At 36.9% G+C, this 18,667-nt stretch overlaps 1 protein-coding gene and 1 long non-coding RNA gene across 3 annotated transcripts; both read left to right on the top strand.

Annotated features, from left to right (window-relative positions):
* The first annotated feature begins 6,685 nt into the window (after positions 1–6,685).
* Positions 6,686–14,754, top strand: LOC113309407 (probable UDP-N-acetylglucosamine--peptide N-acetylglucosaminyltransferase SPINDLY). Its single transcript, XM_026557836.1, has 18 exons — positions 6,686–6,951; positions 7,130–7,570; positions 8,477–8,638; positions 8,743–8,918; positions 9,021–9,096; positions 9,311–9,439; positions 9,643–9,762; positions 9,921–9,989; positions 10,115–10,196; positions 10,539–10,633; positions 10,787–10,851; positions 11,066–11,264; positions 11,365–11,559; positions 12,065–12,159; positions 12,293–12,428; positions 12,516–12,733; positions 13,110–13,237; positions 13,871–14,754. Exons 2-18 carry the CDS (start codon positions 7,157–7,159, stop codon positions 14,356–14,358), a joined length of 2,847 nt encoding a protein of 948 aa, XP_026413621.1. The 5' UTR covers positions 6,686–6,951; positions 7,130–7,156; the 3' UTR covers positions 14,359–14,754.
* Positions 14,755–15,054: 300 nt separating this feature from the next.
* Positions 15,055–18,438, top strand: LOC113308891. Of its 2 annotated transcripts, none has more exons than XR_003340162.1 (3): positions 15,055–15,640; positions 15,890–16,927; positions 17,361–18,438. It is a non-coding gene; the product is annotated as an uncharacterized LOC113308891 (long non-coding RNA). The 2 variants fall into 2 exon arrangements; XR_003340161.1 differs by having other exon boundaries at positions 15,055–16,691; positions 16,856–16,927.
* Positions 18,439–18,667: the final 229 nt, after the last annotated feature.

The following is an 18,667-nucleotide window of genomic DNA, read 5'->3' as shown; positions in this document are numbered from 1 at the left end:
ATGTTTATTTCATATAGCTAGGGTTCTTGGAAAACCCGTGGCTGTTGATGCTAGAACTTTGAGACATGAGTATGGTTATTTTGCTAGTTTCTTAATTGATATAAATTTTGCTGAATCTATCAAATATGAATTTGTTATTGAGCCGGAAGGTGAGGAGGGTTTTTATCAAGGTGTTGATATTCTGAATGAACCAAGTTTTTGTGAATATTGCAAATCGCTAGGACACGTTAAAAATGAGTGTAGAACTAAGAAGTATGATGAATTGGAGGAACAAGCTAAACTTGAAACCAATCTTATTAATCAACAAGCTCTTTATGATCAAATTGAGGAATTAAAGAATGAATGGCGTAAGAAGAGATTTCCTAAAAATAAAAATGTTGATCCGAAAAATCAAGATAATACCATGCCACAAAATGTTGAAGTTAACAAGACAAATGATGCTATCAACAAAGTTAAAGGAGTTACTTTTGCTGGTAAACATACTCGGTTTACAAGCCTGCCAGTTCTGAATCTGATGATCGTGGGAATGATAAATCACCTGGCCACAATGGTGCTGTTTTTCAGGTCATAATGGCACTGCTAATACTGGCCGTAATGAAGCTACATATGACACTTCTGTTAGTGGCGTAATGGCGCTACTGATACAAGTCGAGATGGCGCTACGGATACAAGCCAAGATGGCATTGTGTCTGTTAGTGCTACTGTACCAGCGGTCATTGTTCTCAGCCAAGATGGCGCTGCTATGGATGAATTTGAAGCGAAGGAAATTTTTTCTTTCAAAGATTATGAGGAGATGAAAAGACAGGCCAATGAGGTAGCAGAACTAACAGAACTGGCAAGAATTGAACAGGAAAAGGCTTTGGCTAATTTTCAAATCAAGAGGAAAATGGTTATGGAGAATAAAAAACAAGCCGAACTAGATGAATTAGCTAGACTTGAAGAATAAAAGGAGTTGTTTATTACCGAGGCCAGCAAAAGCAATACCCCAGAGGCGAGAATAGAGAATGTTGGACAGGGTGTTCTTCAAACTAATTGTGTTTTAGAAAATATTGATGATACTGGTTTTAACTCGCCATCTAAACCGACCAAAAGGGTTTCACCAGCTAAATCTCAAGAAGAACTTGTGCTTTCTAATAGATTTGATTCTAGGACTGAGGAGATTGAAGAAGAAGTAGAGGAGGTCTATTCTGACAAACTACCTGAACCTGAGCAATCAATAAATCCGAGGACTACAACTGTGGAAGATAATGCCGACATGCTTGATTGGGGTGCAGCTGCTGATAAGTAAGACCGTGAAAAGAAAGAATTAGTTGAAAAGAAGAAAGTGGAAGCCTTGGCGAAGAAAGATGGCGCTTCTAAGACAAAAGGGCATGTTAAGACAAAAAAGCAAACTGAATTTGGGATTTCAAAAAAAAATGATGGTGAAGAGAAAACTAAAAAAATGAGAGGCCGAAGTAGAACAAGAAAGGGTTCAACAAGCCCTTATAAAGATACGGTTTCTCAATGAGGGTCTTTTATTTGAATGCTCAAGGCTTGGCTAAGGATGGTGCAAAGGCCAAGTTGAAAGAGTTGTATAATTTGCACAAACCGGACATTATTTGTATTGCATAACCCAAGGTTTTTTGCACTATTCGTTTTGTTCAGAGTTTGAGGTTTGATGATTTTAGTAAAGATGTTATTACTAATGAAATTGATGGTGGTAAAGGTAATATTTGGGTCATGTGGAAATCTTCTTTGGCACGGCCAGGTATTTTATCTTGTTCAAGTCAAGCTATTTCTTTGGATTTTGATGGTAATTACGTTACGGATGTGCATGCTTCATTTAATACAGTTACGAGAAAACTTCTATAGCAACAATCAGGGTTGAGTTATATATCTATTCCATGGTTGGTGCTTGGTGATTTTAACTGTATTTTGCGATTAGATGAAAATAAGGGTGGTATTTTTCCTTTGGCTGTTTATATGAATAAATTTAGAAGTTGGATATCTGATAATGGTCTTGTTGAGGCAGATGCTATTGGTAAAAAGTATACTTGGTCTAATTGTCAGAGTGGTAGACGAAGAATTGTTTCTAAACTTCATAGGTCTATTGTGAATGATGCTTGGATGTATAAATATCCTAATTGGAGATGCAAAGCTTTGCCGAGGATTGCTTCAGATCATTTCCCTGTTTTTGGTTATGCTTTTGAAAATCTGAGGCCTGCAAGAGCTCCTTTTAAATTTCAAAAGATGTGGCTTTCTCGTCCAGATTTTATGCGCTTGGTTGAGGATAAATTGAAAATGAGGCTGGATGGTGCTCCACCTTTTGGTTTTGCTAGCAAATTAAAGAGGTTGAAGGATGCTTTAAAATTTTGGAATAGAACGGTTTATGGAGATTTGCAATTTCGGCTGAAACATGGTGAGCTTAAACTTGAGGCGGAGAATGATCTTTTAGATTATGATACCGCTAATGAAATTCAGTTTGCCAAGGTAATGGATGCAAAGAAAGAAGTGGATGATGTTCGAACAACTCTGGCAGTTCAACTCAAGATGAAGTCGAAAGATACTTGGTTGGATGGTGGTGATCAAAACACTCGTTTTTTTCACAATAATATTCGGATGAGGAGAAGCCAAAATATAATCTCAGAACTTAAGATTTCCGCTAACTCTACTTTGTTTTTGTAGGATTAAAAAAAAGACTATAGTTAATTATTACAAAGACAAGTTCAATGTTGGTGCCACTAATATTAACCCAAGTTTGTTCGAAATAGAGCATGAAAGCATCTCGGCCTCTGAGAGTGCTTTTATGGATGCAACGCCGACTCTAGATCAAATTAAAGAAGTTGTGTTCGCCTTGGGAGATGATTCTGCACCTGGTCCGGATGGCTTCTCAGGTTGTTTTTATAGACACTGTTGGGATATTATTTATGGTGATCTTGTTAATGCCATTACAAATTGTTGGGTGATGCGGAAAATTCCTAATAGCATTAATTCAAGTTTTATTGTGATTCTTCCAAAAAATAACGCATCAGACGCAATTAAGGACTATAAGCCTATTGGTTTGAGTAATTTTTTATCCAAAATAATTACTAAGATTTTGGCTACAAGACTTGGTAGGGTGCTGAATAAATTGATTTCTGAAGAACAATTTGCGTTTATGAAGGGAAGGAACATACATGAGAATATTGCTTTGGCCTCTGAGCTAATCAATGAAATTGTGACAACAAGGAAGAGTGGGAATGTTGGCCTTAAATTGGACATTGCCCAAGCTTTTGATACGGTAAGTTGGGATTTTGTAGCTGAGGTTTTTCGGCAATATGGGTTCTTTGAGAATTGGTGCTCTTGGATTCTTAACATCCTTCGCCCGGCTTAGATTTCTATAATGATAAATGGCAGCCCTGAAGGTTTCTTTAGCATTACAAGGGGTTTGCGACAAGGTGATCCTATTTCACCTTTGATTTTTGTGCTTATTGAAGATGTTTTAAGTCGTAACCTCACTAAATTATTTGTTAATAGAAGCATGAATGTTATGGTTAGCAAGAAAGGTGTGGCTCCTACTCATCTTCTCTTTGCAGATGATATTATAATTTTTTGCAAAGGTAATCATCATAGCTTGCAGAATTTAATGAATATGCTTTGTATGTACCAAAGAGCCTCTGGACAATACGTTAATCGTACCAAAAACAGTTTTATTATGAAGGTGGCACGCTTTCTCGAGGTATTGTTATCTCAAATTGTTTAGGCATGGGTAGGGCTATTTTTTCGGATAACTAAAGCCTGGAATTGTGCGCCACATACATGTTCGATATGTGGTTGAGAAGATTATGGATAAGCTAGTCAGTTGGAAGGGTAAGCTCTTATCTTTTCAAGCTAGATTGGTTTTGATTCGTTTAGTTATTTCAAGTTCTGTGATTCACTCTATGGCTGTGTACAAATGGCCAAAGACGATTATTAAGAAAGTTGAAAGGGTCATTCGAAATTTCCTTTGGTCTGGTGATGCGGAAAAGCGCAAATACTTTACAGTGCTTTATGATAACTTGTGTTGTCCAAGACATGAAGGTGGCCTAGGCATAAAAGTTTGTCAGTGGTGAATATGACCATGCTTATGAAGTTATGCATTACTATAGTGATTCTGATAAAATATGGGCTAGATTCTTGAGGGCCTTGTACTTCAAAATCAATGGAAATTTGATTGATTACAAATTGGGTTCTACGGTTTTCCCTGGAATTAGGTGGGTTTATAATTTTGTGCAGATGCATACACGCTCTATTATTGGTAATGGCGCAAATAGTTCCCTATTTTTTGATAATTGGTGTGGTGATTTTTCGATTGCGAAGAGATTAAGGATCAATTCTTTGGGCCCAAATGATATTAAGTCCAAGGTAAGTGATCTTATTGTTGATGGAGTTTGGGTGATTCCACCAAAAACTCGTGCTTTGATGGATAAGTGTAATATCGATGTTGATAACTTGCCAATCATTGCTGGTGGAGAGGATTAAAAAATTTGGAATTTGGATAGCAAAGGAGTTTTTTATGTTAAGTCTGCCAAGGCTGCAATCAGAACATCCTTTGAAGATCAGCCAGCCACAATGTTATTTTCATGCTCCATCATTCATCCAACTTTGGATGTCCAGTATTGGAAGATTTGGAGAAAATAATGTTGCGCCTCTGAAGATAATGTGATTAAGAAGACTGAAAGTCTTATGCCAACTCGATGTAGCATTTGCAAGAAGGCTTCAGAATCCGTCAGCCACATTGTTAGGCATTGCCGTTTTTCTAAACGAATTTGGGCTTGGGTTGCTGGAATTTTTGATTTACGGCCAAGCGAAGACTTGGTGGCCTCTTATAAGGCTGCCAAAAGGTGCAGTAGGATGATCAAGTACCTGTGGCTTGTTGCTAACCTGACAATCACCACAGAATTATGGAAGCTGAGTAACAAAACTCACTATGAAGGTGCTACTATCAATTGGATTGGTTTTAAAGGCCGAGTCTATCAGGTAATCAGTGACAATTCAATTAGATTGAAGGGATTTATGTTCAACACTCTTGAGGATTTGCACATCTTGAATTACTTCAAAGTGCAGCATAGATTATGTAAAAACTCAACTCCAATTGAGGTTTCTTGGTCGCCACCTGAGGTCGGAGAAATTATGATATGTTGTGATTGAACTTCTTTAGGGAATCCAGGTCAAGCTGGTGCGGGGGTTTCTTTCAGAGATTCTAATTCACGGATGCTTGGTGCTTTATGTGTTGGCCTCGGCAGGAAGTCAAATTTTTATGCGGAAGTTTGCGTTGTTATTTATGGCCTGATGATTGCAAACAGATGGAATGTGCCGAAGTTTTGCATTAGGTCTGATTCGATGAGTTGCATCCAAGTTTTGCAAAAGGGAGAAGTTTCTTGGGACTTAGCTTAGAAGTGGAGAATTACGCGTGCGTCTTACAGTAGCATCCGCTATTAGCTATAGAGAAGTTAACTTCTTTGCGGATTCCTTGACCAAACAAGCTTGTTTGTTGGATGAGGATATTTTTGAGTTTTATGAGGGGAGGCCTTTGTTCTTGCGAGCAATTGAATGGCCCGGTGAGGTTTATTATCGTTTCAAATAGGTCGAGTTCTTTTAGATGGCCTCACGGCTAGTTAGAAGGGCACGGCCTAATCTGCTTTGTATATTCTTTTGCTTTTTTATTCTAATTTTTATTGACCGAGTAAAAAAAAAGGAAAGGAAGATCCAATTATCCCCATAGAAATAATCATGACAAAAGTTTGGTTTATATGGAAGGAAAGATGTAACAAATCCTTTGAAAAACAACAACAAACACATACTCAACTAGCTTTAGAAATACAAAGACATTTAAATTTCTGGCACAAGGACAAATATTTAACCAAACAAGTTTCAACTGGTATAGTGGAAAAACCTAGATGGAAAGTTCCTAGATTTTCACAAAAGAAACTCAACTTAGATGCAACCTGGATTTCTATGAATGCATTAGCAGTTTTTTTTTTAATCTTCAAACATGATGCATGAAATTTCTAATGGGGCAGAGCAGGACCCATCATTGCCTCATCCCCAGAAGAAGCAGAAGCTCTAGGGCATTTGCATGCAACTAAATGGGAAATAAAGGATGGATTGTCGAATTTCAGTGTGGAAGGAGACTGTAAGAACCCTTTTGACTACTTGAATGGAAAACCATCTCAAATTACTTGGCAGAACCAGACGATCATGGAGGAAGTAAAAAGAGAATTTAATCTTTGACAAAAAAATTTTGTTTTTTTTTATATTCCTAGATCAGCAAACAATGTAGCTGATATCCTTGCCAAGAAGGCTAAATCTTTTCAAACTCCTGTTAATTGGAGGAATGAACCTCCTCCATCTTGTATTTTACAAGCCTTAGAAATAGATAAATCTAATGCTTGAATTAAAGTTAATAGCCAACATTAAATGGCTCCACTATTATTGATGAAAGGATTACTAACTCCCCAAATTAGACTGTTTTGAATGCATTTTAACTTACCTAAAAAAACAAAAACAAACCCACCATAAGTTAATTTTTTTCCTTGACTTTTATTCGAAACGGAAAAAAAAAAGTCCTTAACACAAAGAACCAGAGGGTAATTTTGTCATTCTAATAAAACTAATCAAGGTGTAGTAAAAAAATAGGCAGTATATTCACTATTCATCGATATAAAGATTTTATTTTGGGGCAAAGAGAGAGATTTTGTTTGTCTTTTGATTTTGATACAAACATCGGAAAGTTGAAAGAAACATCAAAACCAGCAGGGAGTTCGGAGGTTGAGGCGGGATTCACAAAATCCTTAAACTTCCTCCTCTCTTTCTCGTACTTTCTCTCTCATCTCAAATCCTTAAACTACACTTTTGTTTTCTTATCCTACGCCACCAACATTCCATCACTCTCGCGGAGAAGCTTTGCCATGTTCTTGCTCTGCTAGCCCCTCATCACCCCCTTCTTTAACTGTAAGTGAGCTCCGAATTCACAATTGTATTCGAATTTGGTTTCTGTCTAGTTTTTGGGGATTTTTCTTGAAAATCCCCCACAAAAAATAGGATTTTTTTTTTTTTTAGGGTTTAAGCTTAAGTTTTTTTTTTTTTTTTGGGATTTTAGCGATAAAGTTTGTATTTTTCTTTGATCCAGGAAATTTGTATTGAAAGTTTAAGTTCAATGGTCTGGATGGAGCCTGGGTCATCTGCTTCTAGTATTGGGAGTAGAGAAAAAGGGGCTATTGTTGAAAATGGGTGTATAAAAGGAGCTGATAATACTAGTGTTTCAGCTGCATATGTATCTCCTTTACGGAACAAATTCGAAGGGAAAGATGCTTTATCATATGCAAATATTCTCAGGTCGAGAAACAAGTTCGTGGACGCTCTTGCTTTGTATGAAAGTATTATTGAAAAGGATGGTACGAATGTTGAAGCGTATATAGGCAAAGGGATTTGCTTACAAATGCAGAATGCAAGTAGTCGTGCGTTTGAAAGTTTTGCGGAAGTTCTTAAATTGGAGCCGGAGAATGCTGTTGCACTTACACATTGTGGGATTCTGTACAAGGATGAAGGCCACCTAATGGAGGCTGCTGAGGTCTGCTCGTTGTTGTTGTACGATTATTATTACTATATCTTAATCTTAATGCAAGGGTACATTGTTGAGATCATTCATTCTGTTTCATGTGTAGTGGTGATCATGTTGTTTGGTTATGTTTTGATTAGTATTCCCATGCTATTCACCTGACTCATGCGTGTTATTCTATAATCCTCTCGATGCAAGGTTTTCTGTAACTTGAGATGCTGTAGTATTTGGTGCATATCTATATTTACATGAAGGATTTTGAGAACCTCACTGTTGAATCAAAAATGTCAATACTGCTTCAAAAAGGTCATTAGTTAGCAAACCTGTCAAGCTAGGTACATGAAAGGAAACTATAAGAGAAAATGATACTTACCCTGCACATATACTTATTGCTCTGTGGAGTCTGTCACAATTAAGTCCATGACACAAGTAGCTATATCTCTACTGATGGTGGAAATATAATTTTATGTTACTAGATTTGATCTGTACACAGATGCCATCAGTATAAACAAGACTCCGAAAAATCCCTGCAATCTGTAAGTTGTGAAAATGCCCTGACCTTTTTTTTTGGAGAATTAATAATATTCGACAGATATGGGATTTGAATCTACACCTTTTGGGCCAGAACCTACTCGAAATGGACTATTTGCTCATTTGAGAATTGAGGTATAAGGGTTATGATGATAGGATATGGATTTCGTCAAGTATCTTTAGAAAAATGTAACCGATAATGCTCGTTTTGTTGGCTCTTGTATTCATACTTGAGGTGAGGGTCAGTCTGATGCAATGCTAGCTCTGCAGTATTTTGCCTATACAGTATTCACTTGTTTGTCATCTATATTTTCCTTGTGCTTAATGGATCCTTTTTAGTTTATGATTGTGGAGCACTCTGAAACATGGCAACTTTATTTACTGCAGTCATATCAGAAGGCCTTAAAAGCAGATCCTACTTACAAACCAGCTGCTGAATGCCTTGCCATTGTATTGACGGATCTTGGTACTAGTTTAAAGATAGCTGGCAGCACTCATGAGGGAATGCAGAAATATTTTGAAGCTCTCAAAATAGACCCTCACTATGCTGTATTATCTCTTTCCTCTGTCATACGTGTTTTCTTTCTATTGGCTTGTACTTGTGTGCTTACGGACTCTGTATGGCTCTGACAAATGTGTATGTTTACCTGTAGCCTGCATATTACAACCTTGGAGTTGTATATTCCGAGATGATGCAATATGATATGGCTCTTAGCTGTTATGAGAAGGCTGCACTGCAAAGGCCTATGTATGCTGAAGCGTATTGTAACATGGGTGTAATTTATAAAAACCGCGGGAATCTGGAGTTGGCTATTTCTTGCTATGAGAGGTAGTTTTTATATTTATATATCTGAGTGTATGCACCTGCTAGCACGTTACATGTAGCATGTATCACGTAAGATGGGACTCACTTTGTGTGTTCTGTGATTAGGTGTTTGGCTGTGTCTCCGAACTTTGATATCGCAAAGAATAACATGGCAATAGCCTTGACGGACCTAGGAACAAAGGTGTGTTTTATTTTGAACACTTTGTTTTAGCCGTTCCTGTAACTAGCAGTGTTTATATATCATTTCATCTGTTTCTTAAAAAAATAAAAAACCATAATTGCACTCAACTGCGAACATTTGTTTGTAGTTGTGCTTTTTTCTTGGTTAAGTTGGACTTGTATTTTTTTGAGCTGTTATAAGTGGTGAAATTTTATTTGAACTTCCAATTACTTAGGTTAAACTGGAAGGGGATATTAACCAAGGTATTGCATACTATAAGAAGGCTCTGTTCTACAATTGGCACTATGCTGACGCAATGTACAATCTTGGTGTTGCATACGGGGAAATGATGAAATTTGACATGGTATGATATGCAAAGCTCACAAAACTTTTCCTTAGTAGTCTGTTTAACTTTGTTCCTCCTTCCTTGGTAAAGTGTGGATTAAAACTTCTATAACTTGCCCTGTAGATTCTTCATTTTCTCCTTGTATAGTACATCTGAAAGTGTTCATGTTTCTTAAGTAATGTCTGTCTGAAGCAAATTATTAAACAACTTCTATTTTGAAGGCTATTGTATTCTATGAACTTGCATTGCACTTTAATCCCAACTGTGCGGAAGCATGCAACAACTTAGGAGTAATATACAAAGACAGAGACAACCTTGACAAAGCTGTAGAATGTTACAAGGTAAGTTTCATCTAATTTTTTTTGTTAGATTAGTATTTTTTTTTTACTTCTATCAAAAAGTCCTTTTTTTTTTCTTTTTCTTTTTCTCGTCGTTGGTGCTTATACATCAAGTTTTTAATGGAGATGAATGACATTAATACATTTTCATACTTCTGCAGTGGGCGTTGTCAATCAAACCCAACTTCTCACAATCACTTAATAATCTTGGTGTTGTCTACACTGTCCAGGTTTACTACTTTATTCATCTAAGTGTTATCGCCCATGTAGATTTATGTTATTATTCATCTAAATGTTATCTCCCATGTAGATTTATTTTATTAAATCGTTCTGTATTGTTAATATATATTTGAAGGGAAAAATGGATGCTGCAGCAGCCATGATTGAGCAAGCTATCCTAGCAAATCCAACTTATGCAGAGGCTTACAATAACTTAGGTATCTCCTCTCTTTCATATTTATTTATCCTAACCAACTAATGTGTAATGTTGAACCCATATTTGATGATTATTTTATATTTATGGTGTCCGGTTTCGAGTGACCTTGTTTAGTAAGTTTCTGTTTGTGGATCAGTGTCTTTCTTTAGAATGATCCGGGACCGCCTAATGACCTCCATTGGGATTTTCCTTCTTCTTTTTCTTGAATCGACATCTAGGAGATGGTGCATTACTTGATGAAATCTAATTTGGAAACTTATCATTTCTTTGTTATATTTTTGGAATCTCTTCGAGTTCGGACTTTCTCATTATCTTGATGAAATGGCTTCTCTTCAATGAACAGGGGTTCTTTATAGAGATGCGGGCAATATAACTCAGGCTATCGAGGCTTATGAGCAATGTCTTAAAATAGATCCCGATTCACGTAATGCAGGACAGGTATAATTATTTTTTTTGGTAGCTTGGACGCTTCTGATCATAAACTACAATGCTACTTCTTATTTGTATAAAAGAAATGGTTCTGTAACTTTACAAGGAGACTCCGTGCAATTGTTATATGTGTAATATATCTACCATTACTATTTCCGACAGAATCGGTTGCTCGCAATGAACTACATAAATGATGGCAAAGATGATAAGCTTTTTGAGGCTCACAGGTATTACAAAAGGCGGTATTTTGGTACTTTTAATATTGTACTGTGTTCTATTTATTTTCCATACCGCAAACTTGATGTTCAGTGTAATTATTGACTACCATGGAAGAGACAGTTGTAAATCAGCGTAATTGGATCCTCAGTATTTAAACAATTTTAACTGATCCAAATCGTTTTCTACTTGGAGTCTTAATATGAATTGAAATGTGTAATGCAGGGACTGGGGTAGACGCTTCATGCGGTTATATCAACAGTATGTGTCATGGGACAATCCAAAAGAACCAGAGCGACCGCTTGTTATTGGATACGTTTCTCCGGATTATTTTACTCATTCCGTCTCTTATTTCATTGAGGCACCTCTTATCTATCATGACTACTCAAAATACAAGGTTGTCGTGTATTCAGCTGTTCTTAAGGTAATTTTTTTTATCTGGCCTTATTTATACAACTACCTCCACAAACATGAGAACCACAGTTAATGACGTTATTTTCTTCGTGGCACTAACTATACTACAGGCAGATGCAAAAACTAACAGATTCAGAGAAAAGGTTTTGAAAAAGGGTGGGATGTGGAGAGATATATATGGAATTGATGAGAAGAAGGTTGCAGTCATGGTTAGAGAAGATAAAATCGACATATTGGTAGAGCTTACTGGTCACACGGCCAACAATAAGTTAGGAATGATGGCTTGCAAACCAGCTCCTATCCAGGTATTTGTCAAGCCCCATCCTTATCCTATATATAATTATTTTTTTCTTACTTTGTTTTTGCATGATCGTGATTGCCTAATCTTTTCACATGTTCCATCCATATTTTTTTCAATTCGAGTATTCTGTACTGATTATGGTGTCCAGACATAAAATTCTCTTCAATTGCTTGTTCTGTTGCATCCCCTTATGACTGTTTAATGAATTATAAGGTTTTGAGGCGCTGCAGTTTCTGAAACTGTTTTCTTGGTTTCGCTTCTTTAAGCTTTTTTCATGCATTTATCTTGCAAGTATTAACAATCATTAGATTCTTAAACAAACGCCTTTGTTTCGAACTAGCGGCTCGTCTTTTGGTTGACATGTCTCTCTACAAGACATTGCAATACAGCTGAGTGGTTATCTTGTTGTATTTCAAACACCAGAGCCTGAGTCTTTGTAACCGCATAACTTCTTTTTGCTTGTAAAGTTGTAAATTTAGCTTGATGAGTTGGTCTGTATGTTATTGTAGGTCACGTGGATTGGATACCCTAACACAACTGGTTTGCCTACCATTGACTATAGAATCACTGATTCGTTTGCTGACCCTTCTGATACAAAGCAAAAGTAAGCCATATTTTCATTGTATTTTCAGATTTTTTTCCTTACTTTAACCGCTTGGTTCCTACATATATTTCAGCTAAAAATATCACTTTATAGATTTTAATGGCGAGTATGATTGTGTTGTTAAATATGACAGGCATATTGAGGAGTTGGTTCGGCTGCCTGACTCCTTTCTTTGTTATACACCTTCTCCTGAAGCCGGCCCTGTTTCTCCAACCCCAGCACTTTCAAATGGTTTCGTTACTTTCGGTACCTTCAATAATCTAGCCAAGGTATTTCTTTGGAGAAGAACGAAACCAGCTTGTTTAGTTATAATGTTTGTTTAGTGTTACTTATTAGTGTTGATCAATCTTTTCCAGATTACCCCAAAGGTCTTGGAAGTTTGGGCAAGGATTTTATGCGCTGTTCCAAATTCACGGCTTGTAGTGAAGTGTAAACCGTTCTGCTGTGATAGTATAAGACAGAAATTTTTATCAACATTGGAGCAATTGGGACTAGAATCACTGCGTGTTGATCTTTTGCCACTGATTCTTCTCAACCATGATCATTTGCAAGCGTACTCCCTCATCGATATTAGGTAAGAAATTACCTGGTTAATCCATTGTTTCTGTATTAGAACATTTATCAGGAAGATCTGTCATTTCCCAGTACAACTTTATTGATTTACCTATTTGACACTCAAGATCCTCTACGTTTAGGAGGATTTTTGAGTTTTCTATAAAGAAATCATTTAATTACCTGGTTGCCTTACACTAATGTTTAACCTCACATACACAAGGATGCCATAGTTATAAACCTCTAGTTGTTGTTTTTTGAACACTGTGATAATTCTGTGCTGAAATTGTAGTTTAGGTTGTTTTTATTCCTTTCAGCTAGCATGTTTGTAAACTCTTGTTGCTTTTGTATTTATCACGTTGAATGTTCTCTGCTCAAATTTCATCTTTCCCGTTAAGCTTGGATACTTTTCCGTACGCGGGAACAACAACAACTTGCGAATCCTTATATATGGGAGTTCCGTGCGTCACAATGGCCAGTTCTGTTCATGCACATAATGTTGGTGTGAGTCTCCTAAGCAAAGTTGGTGAGTAACATACACTTTATCATGCCATCTACATTTACAGCTCCTCCTTTTGTCCTGCTGAAAAATTCAACCTTTTGCCTATGATGATGTAGCTATCAGCCTATCATCTCTTGTCTGATGTATTATCAACAACCTTTCCTGGTCAAGTTTGTTTGAAATGATTTGGCTTTTAAGAAAGTTATAGCTACTTTAGTTTGCTAGTTCTAATGCTTCGATTCTTAATAGAAGAACTAGTCTCAGAATATCTCTCAGGGTCTGTAACCCCCCGCCCTTTTGTTTTTCTCTAGGCTAATCTGTATATGATATCTCAATTGAAGGGTAATTCCTTACAGTGGTTTAATTAGTTTTCTTTAATGTTAGACAAAAACACCCAGAATATTTCCAAGATTGTGAAATTAGGTGATGTCCAAAGTAGCTTGGGTAGGATATTTTTTCCTAGCATGGCCTGTGTCTATAACTTCTCTGTTGTAGTTTACGTGTTTCCTGTTTTTTTCATCAATATGCATTTCGTGCTCATTAAATAACAGATCCTAATGATAGGCTTACACCACCTTCATTTCTTCTCAAACGAAATAAAAATAAAAGCAAAATTTGGTTACCCTTCTAATGGAAGTTTATCTGAAATAAACACAGGGTTGGGACATCTAGTTGCTAAAACAGAAGAAGAGTATGTTAAATTGGCGGTTCAGTTAGCCAACGACGTCACAACTCTTTCCCGCCTAAGGATGAGTCTCCGTGGTCTTATGGTGAAGTCCCCTGTTTGCAACGGATCAAATTTTATTCTGGGGTTGGAATCAAAGTACCGTCAGTTATGGCATAGGTACTGTAGAGGTGACATGCCATCACTCAGACAAATAGAAATAGCACAAAAACAACTGCAGGAGGAACAGCATCGACAGCGACAACAGCAACAGCAGCAGCAGCAGCAGCAGCAGGTTGTTATTGAGGAGTCAGCAGCTAAATTCTCCGAGTCAACTAGGATTACGACTCCGTCAAAAGCAACTAATTCATCTCCAATCAAGGCCAATGGATTTAGTAAACCAAACTCATCACATTCTACGTCAATCACTTCCTGTAAAGAAGAAAACGGAGTTATATTGAATTGGCATCCTAATTCATGAAAATCACTTCCTAGTTGTTTTGAGTTGTTCAGTATGCTGCTTTCATCGAAGAAGAGATTATACAGGGAAAGTGATGATTCTGGTCCAGCGGATGATTCTGGTCCAGCGGTACTTGCTTTTGTATGGGTTGGCCTTTTCAGCTGAATCTCACTTCTCTTTTGAGCCGAATCTTATACTTGTCATACTCCACATGTGTATACTTATTCAAACATTGTGTCAGTGTCAGTGCCAGTGCGAGCAGCCATAGGCACAAGTGTCGAAAGCGTCTCTTCTCGGGGTACCCTACCTTTAAGGTCCCCCATTTTTTCTTCCTAATATTATTATACATATTGATGAGGTCCTGTATCTTTCAGCTTTTAATATGAAGGTGATTTAAGATTCCAACTTCTTAGCTTAGTGATCAAGTGATATTATTGTGAATTTTGTAGCCCTGAATGGGAAAAAATTCTGGTAATCAGAGATATGGTGGTTGGGAATGAGGAATCTGGGAATATTCAGCACAACTGATGCGTGTAAGCAAGATTGCAAGGCCCTGGATTAAACAGCCTTACCCAATGAGCAGGCCATTGAATTTAACAGCTTAACACAACGGAAAGCAAGTTGCTGAATGGAGTTGACATGACATGCACCAGACTATGTAAAACTGAAGTAGTGTACAGTCTGACTGGTTTGTTTGTGGCTGTACTCTAACACACACATAGAATGACCTTCCACACCAGACCGCTGCATGTAACCAGTTGCCTAGCACGGTTAGATACAGTAATCATATCAAAGCATCGCTGCTTAGGTTCCCAATGACATACGGTAAACATATCAAAGCGCTGCTTAGGTTCCCAATGACCCGGAACAATTTTGACCGGACCAAACGAGTTATTGACTCGTATTTCTGAATCTCCACTCTCCCAGTCTCCATTCCTCTATCTTTCTCTCTCTCGTTTCGACTTCCGTACCGAAAGTGAAATCCTCTGGGTTTAAATTTGGAGAAAATCATCATCTGATTGCAGACACGGCTTCATCTCTGTATCGACAAGCTCTGATGTCTGGGTTTAATTTTGAAGAAAATCATTGCAGACTTGGGTTTCATCGACAAGTTCCAATGTTTGGGTTTGATTTTGTGTCTTTAGATTCAATTCTGGTCCTATTATTCTTATCAAACTGCTTATAGATAATAAACTTGTGCTTGCAACGAAGGAAGACAGTTCTTTCGGTATTAAGTTTCAATCAATAAGCCATTGCCGAGCTTTTGGATGGAAAATGTGCCAAACTCCTGTGAGCATCTCCCGTATGCAACTAAACTCTATTTCGCTTTATGCATAGTGTAGCACAGTTCAGTATTAAGTCACTGTTACAGTTTCAAATTTAATTTTTAAGTAGTTTTGTTTTAGTATGCTTCTGTTTCTTTTAGTTTGTTATTAGAGAATAACCTTAGTGGATTTACTCGTTCAACTAGTTGTGAACGTGGTTAGTTGAGTCCCTAGTCAGTAGTAGGAGTCATTAGTTGTCTTTTGAATTAGTGTGTTTACTTTCCTAGTTTGTAGGATCTACGGTTGCATGGGAATATCTTGTATCCTTATTTCAAGAGATATGAATGGAAGGAAAAGATATGCATTGAGAAACTTAACTTTTGTTTAACAACTGTGTTATTCGGAGGCTAGATAGAGAAGAAAAAAGCTGTTTCGCCAAAGGTATTTTCTTCTTCTTGTTCGGCTGAATTTGAAATCAATTTCGGTACTTTTAATTTCATAAATCTTTCCAGTTTCGGTTCTGATTCAATCCTGTGTATTATATGTTATTTTTGTTTTGCCCCATGTTTACACATATGCTTTCCCGGTGGTTAACTTTGCCTTTATCATATTATGTTTTGATTCACTCACATCATATTCCTATCTGCCTCTCTCTGTGTATTTGTATATGTCCATTTATTTGTGCTTCTTATTCCATTCGAAATAATTGTTTACAAGGCTTATTTCAAGTTACAATTTACCCTTGGATCTTCTTTTTCAAGTTTTAATGGATCGCTGTCACTACTAGATCTATTATCAGCGACAAGTTCGTATCTAACTTTTTATGCAATTATTCACCCGATACTAGATCTATGTATACTATTTTGCCGTACAGGATTTGCATTATTGTCGGAACACTTTTTATTTTCTCTAACTACTCTATATATGTTTTGTGAACATTGTGATTATTCACAAAAGAACAGGAAGACTATTCACAAAAGATCATTCAAATGGAGCACCAAGACACCTCAAATGTTGCATGTATGAGGCCTGCTGAAGTTGACACTGCGACTAGTGGCGATGCTAGTGTACCTCCATCAAACACATGTGGTAAAATATCAATCATTAAGACTCTTGAACAACTAAAGTCTACTATGTTAGAAGCTGATACAGATTACAATACTAAGCTTGCAAGCTGTCTGGAAGCAAGCGAGAGTTTGACTACTGATTAAGATTTTGAGAAGTTCTTCAAAGCTAATGATGAATTTCGACAGGCTAGAGAGGTTTATCACAACACTAAGTATAAAGTGACGACACTACAACTCCTTGTGGGTTTAAACAACACAGTAAGTAGCAGTTGAGTAATTGAATTGCTTCCTTTTTACTTCCATTTGTTGTTGGAATGTGAATTCTGTGTTGCTAGTTGGAGAACTCTTGCTATTTCTCATCTGATATTTACCAACCTATAGTATAACATATCTGATTGGGTTTAGGAATGGATCAAGGGGGACCAGGCTAGTTAAATTAGTGTCATTTGTTGGGAACAAAGGAAGTAGAGATGTACTGTGATTTCTGAGAACATCGTTTCTAACTCTAATATGATTAAAATTTGCATCAGGACTGATTGTATTATGGAAAATATTTCCAGGAAGGATCCTAAAACAGTACAGGAGAAGAAATGTTGCTAGCAGAAACCACATTATTGATTTCATAGTTCTAGTTATCAAATCACAAATGGTTTTCTGACTGAATGTATAATTATCTTTGATAAAACCACAGGGTACTTCGGCAGTATCTACGTCTAAAGATTAATGGGGAAGCAGAAAGCAGGGCTAGCACCTCGCTGAAAAGCTGTTGAGGGATTTCAAGGCACTGGTAAACTTCATCTTTGACAAACAGATCGTCAGCTGTAGGAGCAAGGCTATATCACAAGGAGTCTCTAAGTATAATTAGTAGTAATTGAAGTAATATGAACTTGGTTGTTGGTTTTGTTGATTATGTTAAGTAATTTCTTAGCAGACTTTAGTGCCAAGATGGTCAGAACTCTTCCTCTAGGAGAGTTCAGTACTGTCAGTCGTAATGACGGATCAAGTATTGTGAAGTATGTGGACCTGCTTTACTTTTCTTCTTAAGATTTTCTCTGTAACCATGGTCACTTGAGAGTAAACGTAACCATAGCAAGCATGGATAAATAGCCTTGGCTATTCCAAAAACCCTTAATGCGGAGGATCAGTTAGATTAACGTGGGTCCTTCTTGAGATAATGGCTTGCGGTGATGACACTATTGTGGGCTAGAGTTTCTGATTGGGGCTTTTCACCCTAACCCTTGGCTGTCTGAGTGTTATTATTTTCATGTAGTTTTTATTTAATTGTGAAAAATTGCACCCGTTACCAATTCGGGAAGATTGACATTGGTTCTTCTTGAGATAATGGCTTGGGTTGCGATATCTAATCTGTGGCCATTCCTTAATTTATGGTGCATTTCGACTTGTAGAATGTGATGTTCTTTTGCAGCTCAACAGTTGACAAGTTTTCTTTGGAGACACATTTCAACATTTTTTGATGCGCAGTGGGAGTCATTGGGTGTCAACTCTATCTCGGAGTTTTGAGTTCAGCTTGTCGTGGGAGGGAGCTTAGGCATTGTGCTATGTCAACTGGGTTTCAGATGATGTAATTTAAATTTTATGCTGGCAAACTTAGATTTTTCTTCGTGATCAGGCATTTGGATTAACTCATTCGAGCATAACTCTAACAACACGTTTGTTTTTTCCTTTATATAGGTAGAGTGTTCTATATAGAGGTTTACCTCTATATCTATATAAATATCACTATATAATCTCTCTTAAAATCATGTTTGTTTGACCACTATCTAACAACTCTATATTGTGTACCCAATATTATATATTTCTCATTTTACCCTTATAATATTCAAAAAATCCATGAATATCCATTACAACCAAAGATGTTCAAAAATTCCAAAAGGAAAAAAATGTATTAGAAAATACAACCAAAAATGTTCACTTTTTCTGAAACGGAGCGAAAGTATAACTTTTTTCTGAAACGGGGTAAAAATATCACTTTTTCTG

Source organism: Papaver somniferum, chromosome 9 (assembly GCF_003573695.1).
Source record: "Papaver somniferum cultivar HN1 chromosome 9, ASM357369v1, whole genome shotgun sequence".
Classification (NCBI taxonomy): domain Eukaryota; kingdom Viridiplantae; phylum Streptophyta; class Magnoliopsida; order Ranunculales; family Papaveraceae; genus Papaver; species Papaver somniferum.
This window is presented reverse-complemented; position numbering and strand designations above follow the sequence as displayed.